Source organism: Homalodisca vitripennis, chromosome 1 (assembly GCF_021130785.1).
Source record: "Homalodisca vitripennis isolate AUS2020 chromosome 1, UT_GWSS_2.1, whole genome shotgun sequence".
Classification (NCBI taxonomy): domain Eukaryota; kingdom Metazoa; phylum Arthropoda; class Insecta; order Hemiptera; family Cicadellidae; genus Homalodisca; species Homalodisca vitripennis.
In genome coordinates, this window is record NC_060207.1 from 106,774,060 (window position 1) to 106,791,853 (window position 17,794).

Consider the following 17,794-nt stretch of genomic DNA (forward strand, 5'->3'; position numbering starts at 1 on the left):
CAGATCTGGACGTCCACAAGTTGATGTATGCCCAACTTGTGAGGAATTGAGCACAAAAATAAAATCACCATTTTTAAATGATGCAGCAAAACGTGTGGCCGTAGCAGAACTAATGGTCCATAAACGACGAGCACGTAAGTTTTATAATAACAGAGCTAAGCAAATCTGATCCAAAAGTTAATGGAATAGTATTTGACTTTATGAAACATTTACCTGTTCCGTTTATGCCTGTGCAAGACATGTTCTATTTGAGGAAGTTGTGGTACTACGTATTTAATATACAAGATTTTAAAACACAACAGTCAGTTTTCTACAACTACACAGAGGGGGAAGCTTACAAGGGTCCTAACGAGGTCTCCAGTTTCGTGTTGGACTATATTACCAAATATGTCCCAAAAGAAGTGGAAATCCTCCATCTTGTTTGTGATTCCACAAGTGGTCAAAACCGTAACCACACATTGAGTCGTCTGTTAATGGCAATCTCCATGAGTGGACGATTTAAAGAAGTCCATCAATATTATCCTGTTAGAGGACATAGCTTCATGCCATGTGACAGGACGTTTGGCACTATTAAACGTTCAGTCCGAAAATTTGATCGTATATACACACCCCATCAGTACATGGAAATAATTATTGTTGGAGGTACAGTCCAATTTACCAGCTATTGGGTAAGTTTTGTTAGTGACGCTACTTTGGAATTGATCGGTCTTATCCTTAATTTTTCAAATACCACAACGTGGTTTATTACATGGTTCACAGCCAAAAGTTAAATTTTCATAATTTTTCCCAACATGAATTTTGGGCCTTACAAGCATATTCTTCAACTTTTTAGGTAGTATTATATATATAATTTATTTATTTATCAGGAGAGATGCAAGATCAGCTATGGAACAAAAAATACTAATATCGGAGTAAATAACAATGGCCATAAATATAAACTTTTTGACATTTTCATAATCATGGGAAGAAGGCAAACTCAACATTGAGGTCGGAAATATAATTCACTCGAATATATTTCACACTTCTAGTTCATACAAGTAGAAAACCTACGAAATTACGTGCGAATAGTGACTGCTATTTATTTTATATTTATTTGAGTTCCTAATATATATGTATATCTCGACGACGCGGAACACACCTTCCTCCGCTGTCCGCGTTGGGAAAGGCCCCGCCTGGAGGCCACAAGAAGTGTTTTTTTCGGTGGACACTGTCTGTGAAAAGATTATAGAGGATGAGGGGAACTGGGATTGATTGTCACAGTTCGTCCGGGTCATCCTCCTGGAAAAGAAACCCGATCTGGAGCGCGAAGTGGCCCAGATCCCTTGACCGAGCGGTTGGATAAGGAGCGAGCCCCACGGGCTAAAGCCAAATTCAGGCCTAGCCTGACGTAATGTAAACCCGTTTTAGGGGAGTCCCACACTACAGGCTGGCCACCTGCGTGCGTAATTGCATGTTTCCTGCCTCTCCCTCAAAAACAATTGTATACATATCTGTATGTATATGTATGTATGTGTGTAATTTAATTAAACACTTAAGTTGAATTTTTTATTTGCAATAAATTAGATAATGCAAACAATATTGGATTTCTGGAGTAATGCCTTTTTAGTAAAAGTTACTGACACATGAATGATCATATTACTGTCTAATATCGATGTAGTTACATAAACATAATGTGTCTAAGGGATATGAAATTATTATAAAATCAAAATTTATGACAAGAGCAACCTTTCCCATCGTAGGAAAGGAATTACGAGGTACAAACCATATTACGAAGCGTACCAATTGTCTGGTCAAACAGTTGTATCCGCTCCCATGCAGCTGTTAGACAACAGGAAGTAATCATCATTTTAATAGTTCCCACCAAACATGCTGATACCAAAATATTGGTACTCATACCAGTCATCAGGGGAGACTTGCGTGGTATGAATAGGCGTGGTCCAGGAAACAGAGGGAGCTGTTCCAAATACATAACCCTGTTGTAGAGATAGGGACAGTCAGCTAGAGTCCTCAGGAGTCATCACGAAGTCGCGATAGTTAACGAAAACGCGGGATTGTGTTCGTGTGCGGTGTAATACTTTTAGGCGTAAAAGTGTCCTGTGTCAGTGCCCAGTAAATATGTTAAGGAATTTGTACTGCACAGTTAAGGAATTTTGTATCTAATTATAAGAAAATAACATTTGGTAATATAAATTTTTCATATTCATATTAATACGTTTCATTTAAACTTTCAATGTACGTATATTTAAAAGGAATCAATGTTTTGGCGGTGATTTGAGTAACTGATAATACCGTTAAGCACAATATATTTATATAAAAAAGCCAACAAAATGGAGAAATTCACCAAAACTTGCTACAATCACTGTAAGAAAAATATTAGGCCTCTTCCAACGCAAAAAAATGTTCTAAACGTTTTGGTGGGGAACTGAGTAGCTGCCAATATCGTTAAGAACAATATACTTATAGACAGAAGCCAGCTAAATGAAGAAATTTATATAGAACTTGCAAGAACCAACGTATGAAAAAAATATTAGGTCCCTCCAAAAATAATGAGATATTTCCTAAAGGTTTTTGTGGTGAACTTAGTAGCAAGTCTAACGGGCATTTAATTTAGACGATAGGTCCTCTGATGGTCAACACCTCCTGTTTGGCGTTTGTGTATTAAGATATATATCTTTAAGAGCATATGTGTGCAGATTTTGATTGCGGGCAAGTGTTTGAATTTATCTCAAGAGTGATTTTTAACTGCGAACACACGTCTAACATGCATTTAATTTAGACAATAGGTCTTCTACTTTCAAGTCCTTATATTTCTGATTTTGTTTTATTATACAACTAACAGGACACCTTTGTGCAAATTTTCAATACGAAAAACTTTGTTGATTTGGAGAATGAGCGCTTTTTAATAAATAGTTTTATACATTTTAACCTAGTTTTTGAATTATTGAAAGCGCCTTCATTCTGAGAACTACAACACTTACGCATGAATACAAAAAGACGATAACTTCACAGTTTGTTCGTTAACATGACGCTAACTTGTCGATTGACTATAACGACCATGGAGTTACGCTGTATTTTCACCTTTCAGTTCAGCGAGAGTCCTGATGATACTCTTTTTTATTGTTTACTAACATTCCTTGTTCACTGATACAGACCGATTGCGAGAGAATTTGGGAGATAACGAATAACCTTTACTGTATTTGAACCTCAACTAAATTGAAGAATGGACCTAGAATTGCAGTAACAGTTTAATGGCGTGAATCCTCAATGTTTAAACTTTATGAAGTAACATCATATTACGGGTTTTTACTATATGTTTTTTCTTCAAAATTTAGTTCAGGCCAGCTGAAATGACAAATGAAGCACTTCTTCCTAGCGCAACCTTGGTGAAAGTTTGTGGCGGTAAGACGCCTTGTTTAATTTTGTTTGCAAACTGTATTAAATTGTTTTGTCAAATTTCCTTTTATAAGCATGAGTAATTGTACACTGGTAACAGTCAAGCACAGTATGACAGATAGGCAGAGGGTTGTATTAAACACCTCATTGCAGTAAGCCTTATTACTACCAATAGAATTGGTAGGTAAAGTTTTCAAGTGATGCAGTATTTTAGGTTTACTAGCAGTAGTCACACATTTTTAATAATTATGTAAACCATACTCAATGCTCTAAATGTAAACATGTGTACATACTTTTTTCAGATTAAGTTCTAGATAAAAACGAGAATCTAGCAATTTTTTAATTTTTTTACCCGCAGTTTTGTTCCTCAAAAACTTTCAATGAATTTAAGTGGACTTGTAGGTAGCCTATTTACATATTCAATAAATACAAAAGTTACTTGTAAATGTATTTATGTCTTAACTGCTGTCCAATAAGTAACTTCAAGTGTGTATGGCAATAAATTAAAAATATACATTTGGTTAACTTTACTGAGTTTTAAAACTTTAATATATAAGTTTGTAGTGAAAGTTCATATCTAAATGTAAATATAGGCATAATCTCATGTATTTTTCCATGTTTAGGGGACAGACTATAAACAAATAGAAATAATTGTAAGCAAGACCCAATAACAATTTACCATCCTGTCCAGATTTTGTATAAAAATTATATTAATGAATTACCAGCCACACAAGAGATAGGTAGTCTTAATCAAATAGTCACACATTACTATATCACTCACATATTTTTCACTTTTATGATATAAAGCAAAACCATTTTAATATCTGCAACTACACTTCAGGGTATGTAAATACTAAACTAACCAGCAATAAATAACACAAACAACAAACATTGGATAGGCTACCTGTGAAATAAAAAGTTGAATGTGAAGTTTTTTTTAACGATGGAAGAATTGTGAAGGAAATAAGGATTTTTCTATACATTTGCCATCGATGATTCAGTGATACAAAAAACCAGTAACACAACGTTTTGAGATCTGCAATCTGATCTCTTCTTCAGGTAAATAACTAACCTGGCAAATAATAATTATGTGTTAGATTAGTTATTAACCTGAAGAAGAAATCAAATTGCAGTTCTTGAAATGTAGTGTTACTAATTTTTGTATCACTGAACAATGGCAAATGTCCGGAAAAAGCCATTGTTAAATTGTTTACTTTTCAAGGTTTAAATTGATGTTTCTGGATTTTACACTCCCTCCCCCCCCAAAGAAGACAGTTGTATAAACACACGTTTCAGTTCTTGTAACATACAATAATGGCAACTTTCTGTAATCCTGTTATCCTCTTGAATCATACATATTAAAAAATGAACTTTAACCACACGCATGATATATATTTTCCAACACTAGTTGTTCAAAGAAACATTATGCCTGACTAAGTTCATTTTCCAATTAATTATCAACTGTGTTTCATTAATAATAATAGCTGTTATCTTTTGTTATTTAAGGCAATATAATATATTGAAAAGGTATAGAAAACTCTGTCTGGTTGTTGCTGCCATCTTTTGAATCGGTTTGTCAAACTACTTGGAAACCATGTCTTTGTACATGAATGAAAGTGTTAAGGGTACCTGTTATTTATGAATTGTTTTATGATGATTGTTTGTTGATAATTTGTCATGGTAATAGTAAATTGTAAGAACTTCCATTTATACTTGAATCGAACTTGTATTGTAAGGATTTAAATTGATTTTGGACTTTCCCATTCACTATTGAGTCCTTTATTTAATCTAGGCCTCTCTCTACTCTATCTTGTTTCAGGAATATGAGTGAGAACCCTGTTTGTATGATTGTATTGTAGGTGTAATATAAGTTGTTCCATGCTAAGTATTAAATGTTAGTAGTGTCAGTTATAGGGTAAATAGTAGGAAATAATACATGATTGATTGATTACATGTTAATCTTGTGGGACTCACTTTACTTATCAAATAACTTTGATCTTTAACCTAGAATATTGTTTAAAATCATATCTAGTCTTCATACAAACTAATTTACATCCATAAACTAAGCAAGCACGTGATAACTAAATAAGATTTCAAATATTGTGTTGAATACAATTGTTTGAATAGTTTTACTAAAACGAGATTTTTGGTACATGACATATTAGTCTGTTAAAAACTATACTATATTAAAATATAAACAAGATAATAGAGTATAATTTGTATAAATCAAACAGTTAGTATTCAAATATTTATACAGAACACATTGAACACTTAACATTACATAGAAATAAACAACCCAAGAACAATATTTTTTCACTTTTCCTATGTATTTCTGTCATTAATTGACCATAAAATCAGTTAATGGAATATTTACAATTTCATGTGGTTTCAGCTCAAAGCTTTGGAGCTTAGCACTTTTACTTATTAGGATTGTTATTTACTAGCTTACCATCAGGATTTCTAATTGAGATTCTAGTAGCTTTATAATAGAAGATTGTGGGTTTCTTTTAGTTTTATTATTCATAAGTCAGAATATACTGGAAAACCCTTTTAACACTATTATTTAGTTTATCTACATTTATTATTTAATTGTGTTGTTTGTTGCAAGATTGTACACAGCCATGTTTCAGAGCAGCAAAAAGACTTTAATTTTAGTGGGAACTTATCTTTTTAAAACCCATACTTTCCCTGATCTATTTTGCCTTTTTAAATGGATGCAAGAGAGATAATATATGAAAGGCATAGTCCTTATTATCTATCACTTTGTTTAATATACAATTACCACAAACTCAAGTCAGTTTCTCAAAAACCATGTTAAAAATAAGTTTTGCCAAATATTGTATATTGTGTTTCTTTCAGAGTAGACTAATGAATTTTTGTTTATTCTTTTGTCTATATGAGAATAAATAAGGTATTAAACCACCATTCACTTTATTAAAAAATATCAATAAAATTAATACAAAATAAGCATTGACAATGTTGTTATCTCCTGAGAGACATTTTGTTATCATTGTGCTCAATTAGTTCATTGGTGACAGAAAGACATTTAGGAGTAGACTTTATGATTTATAAAATAACACTGATATTAATGAAGATTCATGGATCATGGGATTTGGTTTGGGCATCGGGTATTTTCATTTAACACAACTAGTAGTAGTGAATTATAACACATACTCCAATATTAATTTAATTTTGCAAGGCCTTTCAGAATCGAGGATTCCTTCATCAGGCAACTTTAAAAATCTGCACAATTTTTTGTGAAGTTGCTTGAAGATGGAATCCTCGATTCTGAAAGGCCTTGCAAAACTAAACTAATATTGAAAAATGTGTTATAATTTACTAGTGCTATTAAAATAATATCAATATTATCACTCTTGCAACTGTTAATGTTGTGTTATGTATAAATTACATTTATTTAATTTTTGTTTTAAATGTCTAATTTCTTTTCATTCCACATAATGAAAAGAAGTCACAAAAAATTGTAATGTTTTATTAAAAGAACACATCAAATTTCATTGACCAATTCAAGATTTCTTAACACTCTTCAGTCACTTCTGAAATGGCTTCATCTAAGAATTATGTACAGTCTTGTAACACTGACTTTTAAATGTGTGGCACTGAGTCATGGGACGCAAGTAATCATGTGAGATATGACTTAGCACATGTTAAGACAATTATCAAGGAGGCGGGTACTCTAATGAGGCTGTTTACTGTAATTCCACTTGGGGCAGCAGTCTGTCAGCTCACCTTGGGAATGCCTTACAATCCAGCCTTCCATGCCTCCCGAGGTATCTCTTAGATTGTGTATCTTTATTACTTTTATTTCCCACTATATAGTTTATATAATAATAAAGAACAATAATATTAATTATAACAATGACGATGGTTGTTAATAATTATGAAACCCATATCAATTAAAATGCATTGTCACACAATTTTTAGTTTATTACAAAATATATTAAAATGTTTTAAGACATAGTTATATATAGGTGGTCAAGGGAAATGATTATTTATACAATTAGGAACTTAAGTTTTATTTTATACATCTATTTACAGGGGTTAAAACTATTAATATAACACACTATCATTGATATAAAGAATCCAGGTGATTAATAATAAAATTGTGACTCTTAAAATAAACACTTATTTCACCAAATACTTTGAAAATTGTTTAAGCTTCTTACTAGCTAATACCAATATTTTAATTTTTTTAGTTTACATATCACTAATTATTGTTGAAAAGATTATTATTAAACATAAAAATATCAAAAGAGTGATTAATTTGTGCCATGTTTAGTGTATTTATTAAATTAAAATAAAACTAACTGAATCAACCATACCAGAAATGAAACGACAAAGTTGGACATCAACATGAAAAATATACAAATAATTGTTTTAATATATCACAAAAATAATTGCAATTTCATAACTTAATCAGTTTTTGTTAATCTCTACAGAGGAGACATATGGTTTTAAATATAATTATGTTTAATTTTTTTTATACAGAACTTAGTGTGAGTTCATATGAATGTATTAATAACAACTTCTGTTTGATTTCTGGGTTTGGTACAAGGGGTTCTGAGTTCACTGTGAAAGTTCCAGCAGATCTTGGAAAAGCAGGTTTTGTCCACTTCTTGTAAGAATTTAATTTCTACTCATGTCTGCTAGGATTAAAGTTCTAGGTATCAATTGTATGCCTAGATTTCCGACAAAAGAACATGAATCTTAAGTTGCTCGGTTTACAATTTTTTTGAGTCAAAATAATCCTAAAGTTTCAATTTAAAAATATACTTTATTAGTTAAAGAAGCAAACTTTTAAGTGATTGTTGGTATACTTTGAGGTTACAGCAACCATATGTGTCAGGTGTATTAGAATTGATAACTTTGACCAAGTAATGTTCTACTTATAGTGCAGTCATTGAAGCGAAAAATACGGTCTTACCTCCGAATATTTTTACTGTGAACCGATTTGCATGAAATTTTGGAATTAGACTCATCTTACCCTTAACTTCAAAAGTGAAAATGATCTGAACTCCGCCTATTATTTTGAAGGGGTGTAAACAACCCCCTAATGGAAAAATTGACATTGAGCCATTTTATCGCTAGAAAACATGTCTAATAGTAAGTGGTGACATTGTAAAGTGTTTTCTAACACAATTACCTCATATTAAATTCATTTTCAACCCCTTGAAAATCTTACAACCCTTGCAAACAACCCCTAAATTAAAAAAAAAATCACAAAAAATACTTTGGTATGACATAAAAAGATGTAAGTATAGAGTAAGTAATATTTTATATTCTCTATAATAATCATCAAATTGTTAACCCCCTTTCAACCCTTGAAAACTACCCCTTGATAAAAAATTAAAAAAAATTTTATAAAATGAAAAGGATTTAAATATTATTCCACACTCTCGAAAATGATTATCATATTCTTAAGCTTTTCTACCCTCAAAACTACCCATAAATTAAAACAGTAAATATATATGATTACATATTTAAAAATAATTTAATTTAGAGTAAAAAATTACCATTTATTGAATAAAATATTAACAAATTATATAAGATTCACTCAAATGTGTGAATATACATATAAGAACGTTGGTATGTATTCAACGTTCAAAATATTATGTATATATATATATATATATATATAGTTTTGGGTCTCTATTATACTGCATACTTTCACATTGCTCCAAATAGTCACACTCCGAAATTTTCAGTTACTAAGTAGAAAAAATATGATAAGTTTTTGGACCATAACTCCTTCAATTTTCATGCTATCACAATTTATAAAAAAACCATTGTAAAGGTAATCAAGAGAGCTACAACATCCTTCATTGCAATATATAGTAAAAAGCCTTTTTTCAAACGGTGATGGGTTAAAGGGCTTAAAAGAGGCTGTGATTGCGCTGCCACGCGCTCTTTAAACAATCATATCTCCGTCAATTTTTTTTTTTACAGAAAAAACAAAAATACCAAATTGTTTGTCAGAAAGATACCTAAATTTTTTATTCGTACACTTTTATACGTATCTGTCGTCATTTTTGAGATATTATGAAAAAAGGTGGTTTTTAAAATTTTGAATTTTTTTTTTAATCGTGACTTTTTTGAAAAATATGTGTCCTGAAGCAGCCAAACTGATACAGTCTATCACAATCTTCATAATAAAGTTAATTCTAGGCGGAATACGATTAATTTTAATTTTGGTTGAAATGACACTTTTGAAACCCATTGATTTAAAAGAAAAAACATTAGATGCTCCTCTTATATGCAATACAGCTTACTTATTTTACGTGCAAAAGACTTTTAATAGTGCTCATTTTAAAGCTTATTTCAAGCACTACAAAACCCTTTTTTATTAGAATGCCTAAAATGCATCTGCTCGCCGCTAGATGGCATTGACCACATCGATTAAATTTCAAACAAAATAAAAAACGGATTTGATCTTTAATATCTAGCTTAATATTGCACGTAGAACACTTTATAAAAATCCTAATTGTTTATTTTTCTACCTGCTACAATTTTGTTCTCTATAAAATTTTTGATAAAACGTATATTTTTGGAGGTATTTGCAAGAAACCGATGAAAAACGTGAAAAAATTGCGAATTTTCAATTGCCAATATCTTGAAAATTATTGGATTTTTTGAAAAACTTTATAGATGATTTTTTTGCTTAAAATGAGGCCTTCTATTGAGATCCGAGGTTATTTTGAACAAAAAACAATTCACCCCCGAGAAGGGGTGGCAACCACCCCCAGGGTGATTGCGGAGTTCAAATCATTTTCACTTTTGAAGTTAAGGGTAAGGTGAACCTAATTCTAAAATTGTATGCAATTCGGTTCACAGTAAAAAAATTCGGAGCAATAATGCTTCAATGACTGCACTATTATGTTAAAAGTTATAATTATTTGGACACAGTAACTTGATGTTATTAACTTTTAACTGTTTAACTGTTTATAAAGGTTGTTGAATACCACTTGGTTAATTATGTACATTCCCCTTATTATTTATGATTTTTTTCTTGGTACATTATAAATAAATATAAATAATGTTTACATCAGTAATATGTAGAATGTTTAATTCTTATGAATTTTATTGTAAAATTTTCTAACCCTCATTTGTTCATTATAATTTAACACTAAAACATGCTCTAAAAAACAATAAAAATTAAATGGATTTAAAATCATTTCTATCATGATTACTAAATCCTGTTTCATGTTAACACATTCACATCTAAGGCTATGTTTGAACCTGTAATATTTAGGACGAATATTGCGTGAAATGTTATAAATTAGAAATATCATCATTTGTAGAAAATTACAAATTAAAAGTATCAGCCTCAATTATATCAAAGCCTTTAGCTCTTTTCATTAATAATTGTTTTTCAACTGGTATTTTTCCTGAAAAACTAAAATACTCACTAATTAAACCTATCCATAAGAAAAATGACAAAACTGACATGTCAAACTACCGTCCTATAGCCCTTCTTCCAGTGATTTCCAAAATTTTTGAAAAAGTAATCACAGTCAGAATTCTTAAACATTTTACTAAATATAACATTTTGTGTAAAAATCAATTTGGTTTTAAACCCAACTCATCAACAGCCTTAGCAGTTTTTGAACTAATTGACACAATTTTATATTCAATTGACAAAAAACATCATACTGCATCTCTTTTCTGCGACCTTTCAAAGGCTTTTGACTGTGTTGAACACAGTATATTGTTAAAGAAATTAGAATTTTATGGCTTAAGAGGCTCAGTTCACAGTTTATTATCTTCATATTTATTAAATAGTAAACAAAATGTTACAATTAAAAATAGCTCTTCTATCAAGTTTTCTTCCCACTGGAAACTCAATAATCGTGGCGTTCCCCAGGGCTCGGTGCTGGGTCCACTACTATTTCTCATTTACGTGAACGATTTCCCACATAACCTAACTACTTCATCTGTAGTTCTGTTTGCTGACGACACCACTCTTACTATAAAAACAAAATCTCTTGATGATTTAGAGAATAAAATTAATCAAGCAACTGACGAAGCAGGACGGTGGTTCTCAGCAAATGGGTTACTGCTCAATAAAAATAAAAGCCAATAATTAATATTCTCAAAACTCCAATCGGCAAGCATGTATACTAACTTTAACCTAACTAATATTAAAGTAACATCGTCATGTAAATTTCTGGGTTTAGTTGTGGACAATTCGATATCCTGGAAAGAACATACAGTCTTTATAGAAAAGAAGTTGCATTCAGCCTGTTTCGCATTGAGAACTATCTCTCATGTGGCTAGTTTAGATACTGTGAAAGCAGTTTACTATGGTTATGTTTACTTGCATCTGAGGTATGGGGTGGTATTTTGGGGAAATTCGGTGTTATCAAAACAAATTTTCAAAACTCAGAAGTATCTATATCATTAGAATCATGTTCAAACTTAAAAAGAGACAATCCTACAAACCACTTTTTAAAAACCATAACATTCTCACTTTACCATCTCTATATATTCTAGAAATCCTACTACTATTTAAAACTAATAACAACTCTTTTCAAAAAAATCAAGTATTGCACCATCATAACATCAGAAATCAACCCTTACAATACCCCATACACCGATTAAAACTATTCGAGCAGGGTCCTTATTATTCAGCTCTTAAAATATATAATAAATTACCTCCAAATCTAAAGAAGGAGAATTCCATAAATGCATTTAAAACTTCCCTAAAATGCTACCTCATTAACCGGGCATACTATTCAGGTAATGAATACTTAAATGAATAAAAGTTGTTTACTAGTCACTAGTATTGAATTTTTAGACCAAGTTTACTAAGCTTTGCATATGTAACTGTTTCTTGATTAGTTTAGGTTAGTTTATTACTGTATTTTTAACATTGACAATTCATCAAATTTTGATTGAAATATGAAAATTTTAATTTTGTATATTTCAATAAAAAACAGATTCTACACTATTAGAACAAATGATTGAATTTCCAAAAAAGTTTACAAAACTACCAGCACTAATGTAACCAGACTTTTGATATATTTTCAACATGTTTATTTTTATATATATTTTTTGCTATGACATACTATAATAGAACATAAATTTAGGATTACTTTAGTACATTTATTGTATTTCTATGCAAAGCAATATTTTATACTGATCTACCAAAAAATAACAATTGCATTTTTGTCAATTTCCTACTTTTTTGCATTCGTTAGTATATGTACATGTTATATATTTTCAGTGTTTCATATTTTATTATTGGAGGATAAATTCTACTTCTTTTACTTATTTGGGGTTTTTCCCAAAATATTTTTTTACATGGCCAGAAAACAATATGTTTTAGTCCTATAACAATTCCTCCATGGATATTGATTGATATATTTTTATTCAAAAATTAATGGGGGTTTAGAGTTTTTGGGATATCTGTTATTTTAGATAAATGAAATGTGTGAATAAAGATATGTAATCGATTTACATGTATTTCACTCAATTGTGTACCTGATGGGACAATGATAATACTTCATTACCCAGATTATACTATATTTTGTAATCTAGGTGTCAAAGCAATGTAAAGGGTTTGTTTCAAGCTTCTTCTTCACTGACTTCTTTTGGATCTCTTCAGACGAACATTACCTCAGATTCCAGGAGTTCAAGTCTGTGACAATCGTCAAATTTCAGATCTTGCACTAAGAGGAAGGTGAGCTGGAACTGGATCAAAATGCACGTTCAATCAACCCTTCCCACTATAGCTACATTATATATATGAAATTAGATTTTCAACTCGTTTAAAATTTACTGATATTTCGATAACAATTAATCATTAATACTTGAGAATAAAATTAGGTATTCATTAAGTCTGCATTTGTTTGTATTATCTTGGGGGTTCCCTTAATATCTGTACTTTTATTTTTAGGTCAGTATTCCAACAAGTAGCGTTTGCTACAGGATTAACTAAATAATAAATAAAGGGCTTAGTGGATGTGTCAACACGATATGTTATCATATTCCGGCCATATGCTCTCTCACAAGAATACGCCTTATTGTGAAGTAATAGCCCTGAATAGGATTGTAACAACGTGTTACACAACTGCAATAAAATATATCTCAATCAGATTATTTTACACCAACTTACACAGGAAGGTTTATCTTGTCTCACAAAATTACTCAGTATTACCATGTAGTGATAAGTTTTAAAATTTTAACCAAGCCAAGTGGGTGCCCAATTTAACATTTTTAAATAGCCACTCTCATTTATTTAAGTATTGTAGAAGAAAACAAAATTCCAAGTATGTTGGCATAACCCAAAGTTTTTATATCTGTTTGTGATTTGTATGTTATGTCAACATTTCAATAGGTTATTTTGTAATGTCTAAGTCCTATTTATAAATGTTTTCAAAAAGATAAAAGATGGCTGATTATTATTTTATATTTCAAGCACAAATACAGGATCTTTTCCATAAATAATTTTGTACCCTAAAATAAAATACAGTTGTATGTCTTTGTAGGGGTCAGCAGTTCTTAAATTAGGCCAGAAATGAGAGGTATGGTATGCAGTTGGTATATACTGTACTTTTTGTAATTCTTGTTACAATTTTATATTTACTCTGTATCTAATTTTTAAGAACAAAACACAAAATACATACTGAAATGGTTTTTGGTACCTATGGTATTTGTTTTAAACTAAGGAGTCCAGGATGTAGACCTAGATTATTTAACAATTTACACAAAATAAGAGGGTTTTGACTTCTAATTCTTATTGATATATTATTAAATACAACACAATTTTTTGTTGGCTTGTTTCATGTTACATGAAAGATCTAAGTTGCAATTAAAGTGAGCCTTAGATGACACCATAATTGTTGACTTGAACAGATCTTGCTAGCCAATATCGGTATATTGCATTTTAATCAAACACAAACAGCTGATGTAATCATAATTTTAGAAAAAAATGGAAAGTGAAAAGCCCCTGCTATCAGCGCATTAATAACAGTACAGATCATGAAATAGTTCTGATGGAACGCTCTGGGATAGTAGTGGAAATTGTGCGCTAAGGAAGATAGAATGGTAAAGGGTTGAATTAAAAACCTAGATAAGATAATACTAATGGACACCATGAAACAACTCCAAAATTAGTACAATTTGAGGTTAAGTTGTAGAGAGGACTTTATAGTCATAATTTCGCCTCTAATAAAGACATTTTTGATTTCATTTTATTTGAACAAAGTTAAAATTTTAAATTTAGTTGGATGCTATATTGGTTGTAGTGAAAATAGAAATCTAATCTCCTCCAAGAAGAATATAAAATATATATCCAATATTTCACCCCTTTAAAGAGATTCAGTATGTTAATCATAAATTTCATGTAACAGTGCACGAAGTACATATAAAGATTAAAATCCTTCTTGTGCATTGTCCAGAATTTTTGAAAACTTGAAGGTGTTACAGTTATTTGTATACGTATGATTTTCTCATGAATTTTAAAGCAAGATGGAAATGGTACAGATCTAGACAGGCAATGTTTATTTTTTTTAAACATTGTAAGTGGTTTAACAACTTAAATTGACTGTTGTTTTATTTTTGCAATCTTGCAAACAAATTCTTGGTAAAAATGAGGGATTTTATTAGTGGTGTTACAGTATTAGCATATAGGGATTGCGGCTGCAGGGTCATGTAGTTGCCTCATGCACGCATTATGGACCCCCACACGAGCACGTAGGGTTTTAGTGACCACACCTGCCATTTTTAGTGACATCTTTGGCTAAATACTATAAAAAGGTTGATAATTACTTGCCAATTGGTTGACGTGTCAACCTCAAAATTTCTTCAAAGAAGAGATCTTCAATGTTCTAAAGTGAAGGAACAATGTGTACATCATGCAAGAGACTATGTTGAGAAAAGTTATAGTTTTGTAATGTATTCTTAGAAATACATTTTTATAAAAAAGTCTGGTATATACAGTATATGACTGGCCCTTATAAGATGTAACTTACAATCTTACTGAAGTAACTAACAATAATATAGACACAAATATTTCCAAGTTCAATATTTTGCCATTACACTGAAAACATTTTGAATGTATTATGTTTTCTTCATTTTTATCTGGGTCTTAAATTCACTGTTATCTGGGTATAATGTGCTCATCTATTGAGAATGTTTAATGAAATACATCATATTTTTGGTCAATTGGTCCAACTTAAATATTGTTCCAATTATCTTCTTTGATAACATTTGCAAAGAGATTGATGTTTTTTTTTAAGAGAAATCTCTTTTGTATTTTGTCTTGTTTGATATAGTCTTGTATTTTATATTTCCTGTTTTCCTAATTGGAAAATCAACATTGTATTTTACATAATGAATAGTTATGACATTCTTAAATCTATAACACTTAAGTTAAAAAATGTATGTATGTTAATATCAACTTAGAACATGAAAAAAGGATAATTCCTTATTTTAAACAAATCTAGATTAATATTTATTTTTATTTATTTAGTTATTTTCAATTTTACATGACAGCTACAGGACATGATATAGCACAAACAAAGTACAAAACCTTCAATTATTCCCAAAACAGCCATCCTAACTAAGATTAATGTACCTACTCTTATGAACTTTACATAACAAACTAAACTGCTGGCAGTTACACAAATTAATATTTAAATTTCTTTACACAACATAAATAAATGAACTCTATACAATTTAAATAAAAATAACAACTTGCTACATTGTACACATACACTTCTACAATGAACAATAAATTAAATTAAAATAAAAGGTTGCTGCATTTCTTTAAATATTTTCCAAATTATTATTAAAAATATCTAAGTTTAATTGGTTTAAATTAAGAAACCGTAGAGTCTTGTACAAAGGAAAATTATATTGAGAAACTGTTCTACATCTAGGTAAAGCAAATAAATTAAATTCTATAAATATATGATGTGGTACATGCAAACCTATGTGACTTAGCAAATACGAACTATCAACTGAATTATTAAGTAACTTACATAAAAAACTTATTGAGGCTAACTCCCTTCTTATAGACAATTTTTTAATCTCAAACATTTCCCTTAAATTAGAAGTGGGCATTTCGTAAGGACATACATAGATGTGTTTTCACTTACTTTTTTTAATTGGCAAATTATGTCATAAATTTATAACACAATAAATAAAACTAAAATGAATTCATCGTCTTTATGTTTATGAATTAATTAAGTTCTACCATTGTTCTTTGTTGATGAAATAGTTAACTTACCACTTAATATTTTAATTACATTTTTTTGTTATTTTTTATGAATACTAATCAGTGAAACCATTGGTTAGTAGAGTGAAACGCCGCTTACCGCATCAGAATACGACGATCCAGTCAGAAATGGCAGCGCATAATGTACTTCACAATGTGTACCTAAAACAACCCGCTATTTCTTATTGGATAACCCTTTTGAGATGCGGTTTGTGGCATTCAACTCTACTAAGTGAGCTCTTTCAAATGAGGTATCACTCGACCCATGCTTTAATTTAAGATTTCCATGTTTTCCTCTGTGAGCCGTCCCCCCATGGTTGGCATGTCATGGTAATAGCAAGGAAAAATAGTTTACATAGCCATATGACGCTGTGCCATATAATACGAGGTCCAATCAAAAAGTATCCGACCTCGTTGTGTATCGCGGCTTCTGCTGCCAATAATGAAATAAGATTTATTGCGACAATAGTTCCTACTATGATAAGGAAAGGTATAAAGTCTTATCTTGATGCCCCGACTGGTTCACCGGAGACGGGTCAGTATGTACTGATAAGTCAAGTGCGCGTATTGGTTTTCTCTAACTGTGAAGATGACGGAAAAAGTGGAACAACGTTATTGCATTAAATTTTGCGTGAAATTCGGAGAAAAACAAAGTGAGACCATTCGGAAAATTCAGCTAGCATTCGAAAATGAGGCAATGAGTGTTACGCAGATTAAAGAGTGGTATAACCGTTTCAAAAGTGGTCGAACCTCGGCAGAAAGTGACGCGCGTTCGGGGCCGACCAAAAACAAGTCGAACTCCGGAAATCGAATTGAATAGAATAGAATAGAATAGAATAGAATAATTTATTGGCCACAAGATATTTCACACAAATACATAGGCAGGTCAGTATAATTTATAATTGTACTTCACTAGTTAAAGAAGTCATTGTCAGTCCATTGTCTCAATAAAAACTCACTTATTGAATAAAATGCATTATTTAACAAGAAATTATATAATTTTGATTTAAAAGAACAGTCTTTTAATTTTTTCATTTCCATAGGCAATTTATTCATGAATTTAGATGCAATGTGCAGAGGGTTTTTTTCACTTTTGCTAAGTCTATGTGGAGGTAAATTTATTAAATGGCTATTTCTTGTATTGTACGAGTGGATTTCATTTCT

The 17,794-nt window shown here is 30.8% G+C and overlaps 1 protein-coding gene across 3 annotated transcripts in view; it reads left to right on the forward strand.

Annotated features, from left to right (window-relative positions):
• The first annotated feature begins 3,054 nt into the window (after window positions 1-3,054).
• LOC124368714 (sodium/hydrogen exchanger 9B2-like) overlaps window positions 3,055-17,794 on the forward strand; it is a 68,567-nt gene continuing 53,827 nt past the window's right edge. Inside the window, exon 1 of one of the 3 annotated variants that reach the window (XM_046826038.1) lies at window positions 3,055-3,399. In XM_046826038.1, coding sequence (XP_046681994.1) covers window positions 3,348-3,399 — 52 coding nt within the window. In that variant the 5' untranslated portion in view covers window positions 3,055-3,347. Of the gene's footprint in view, window positions 3,400-6,985; window positions 7,182-17,794 lie in introns of those variants that run through there. The other 2 variants (XM_046826023.1, XM_046826057.1) reach the window with 2 other exon arrangements.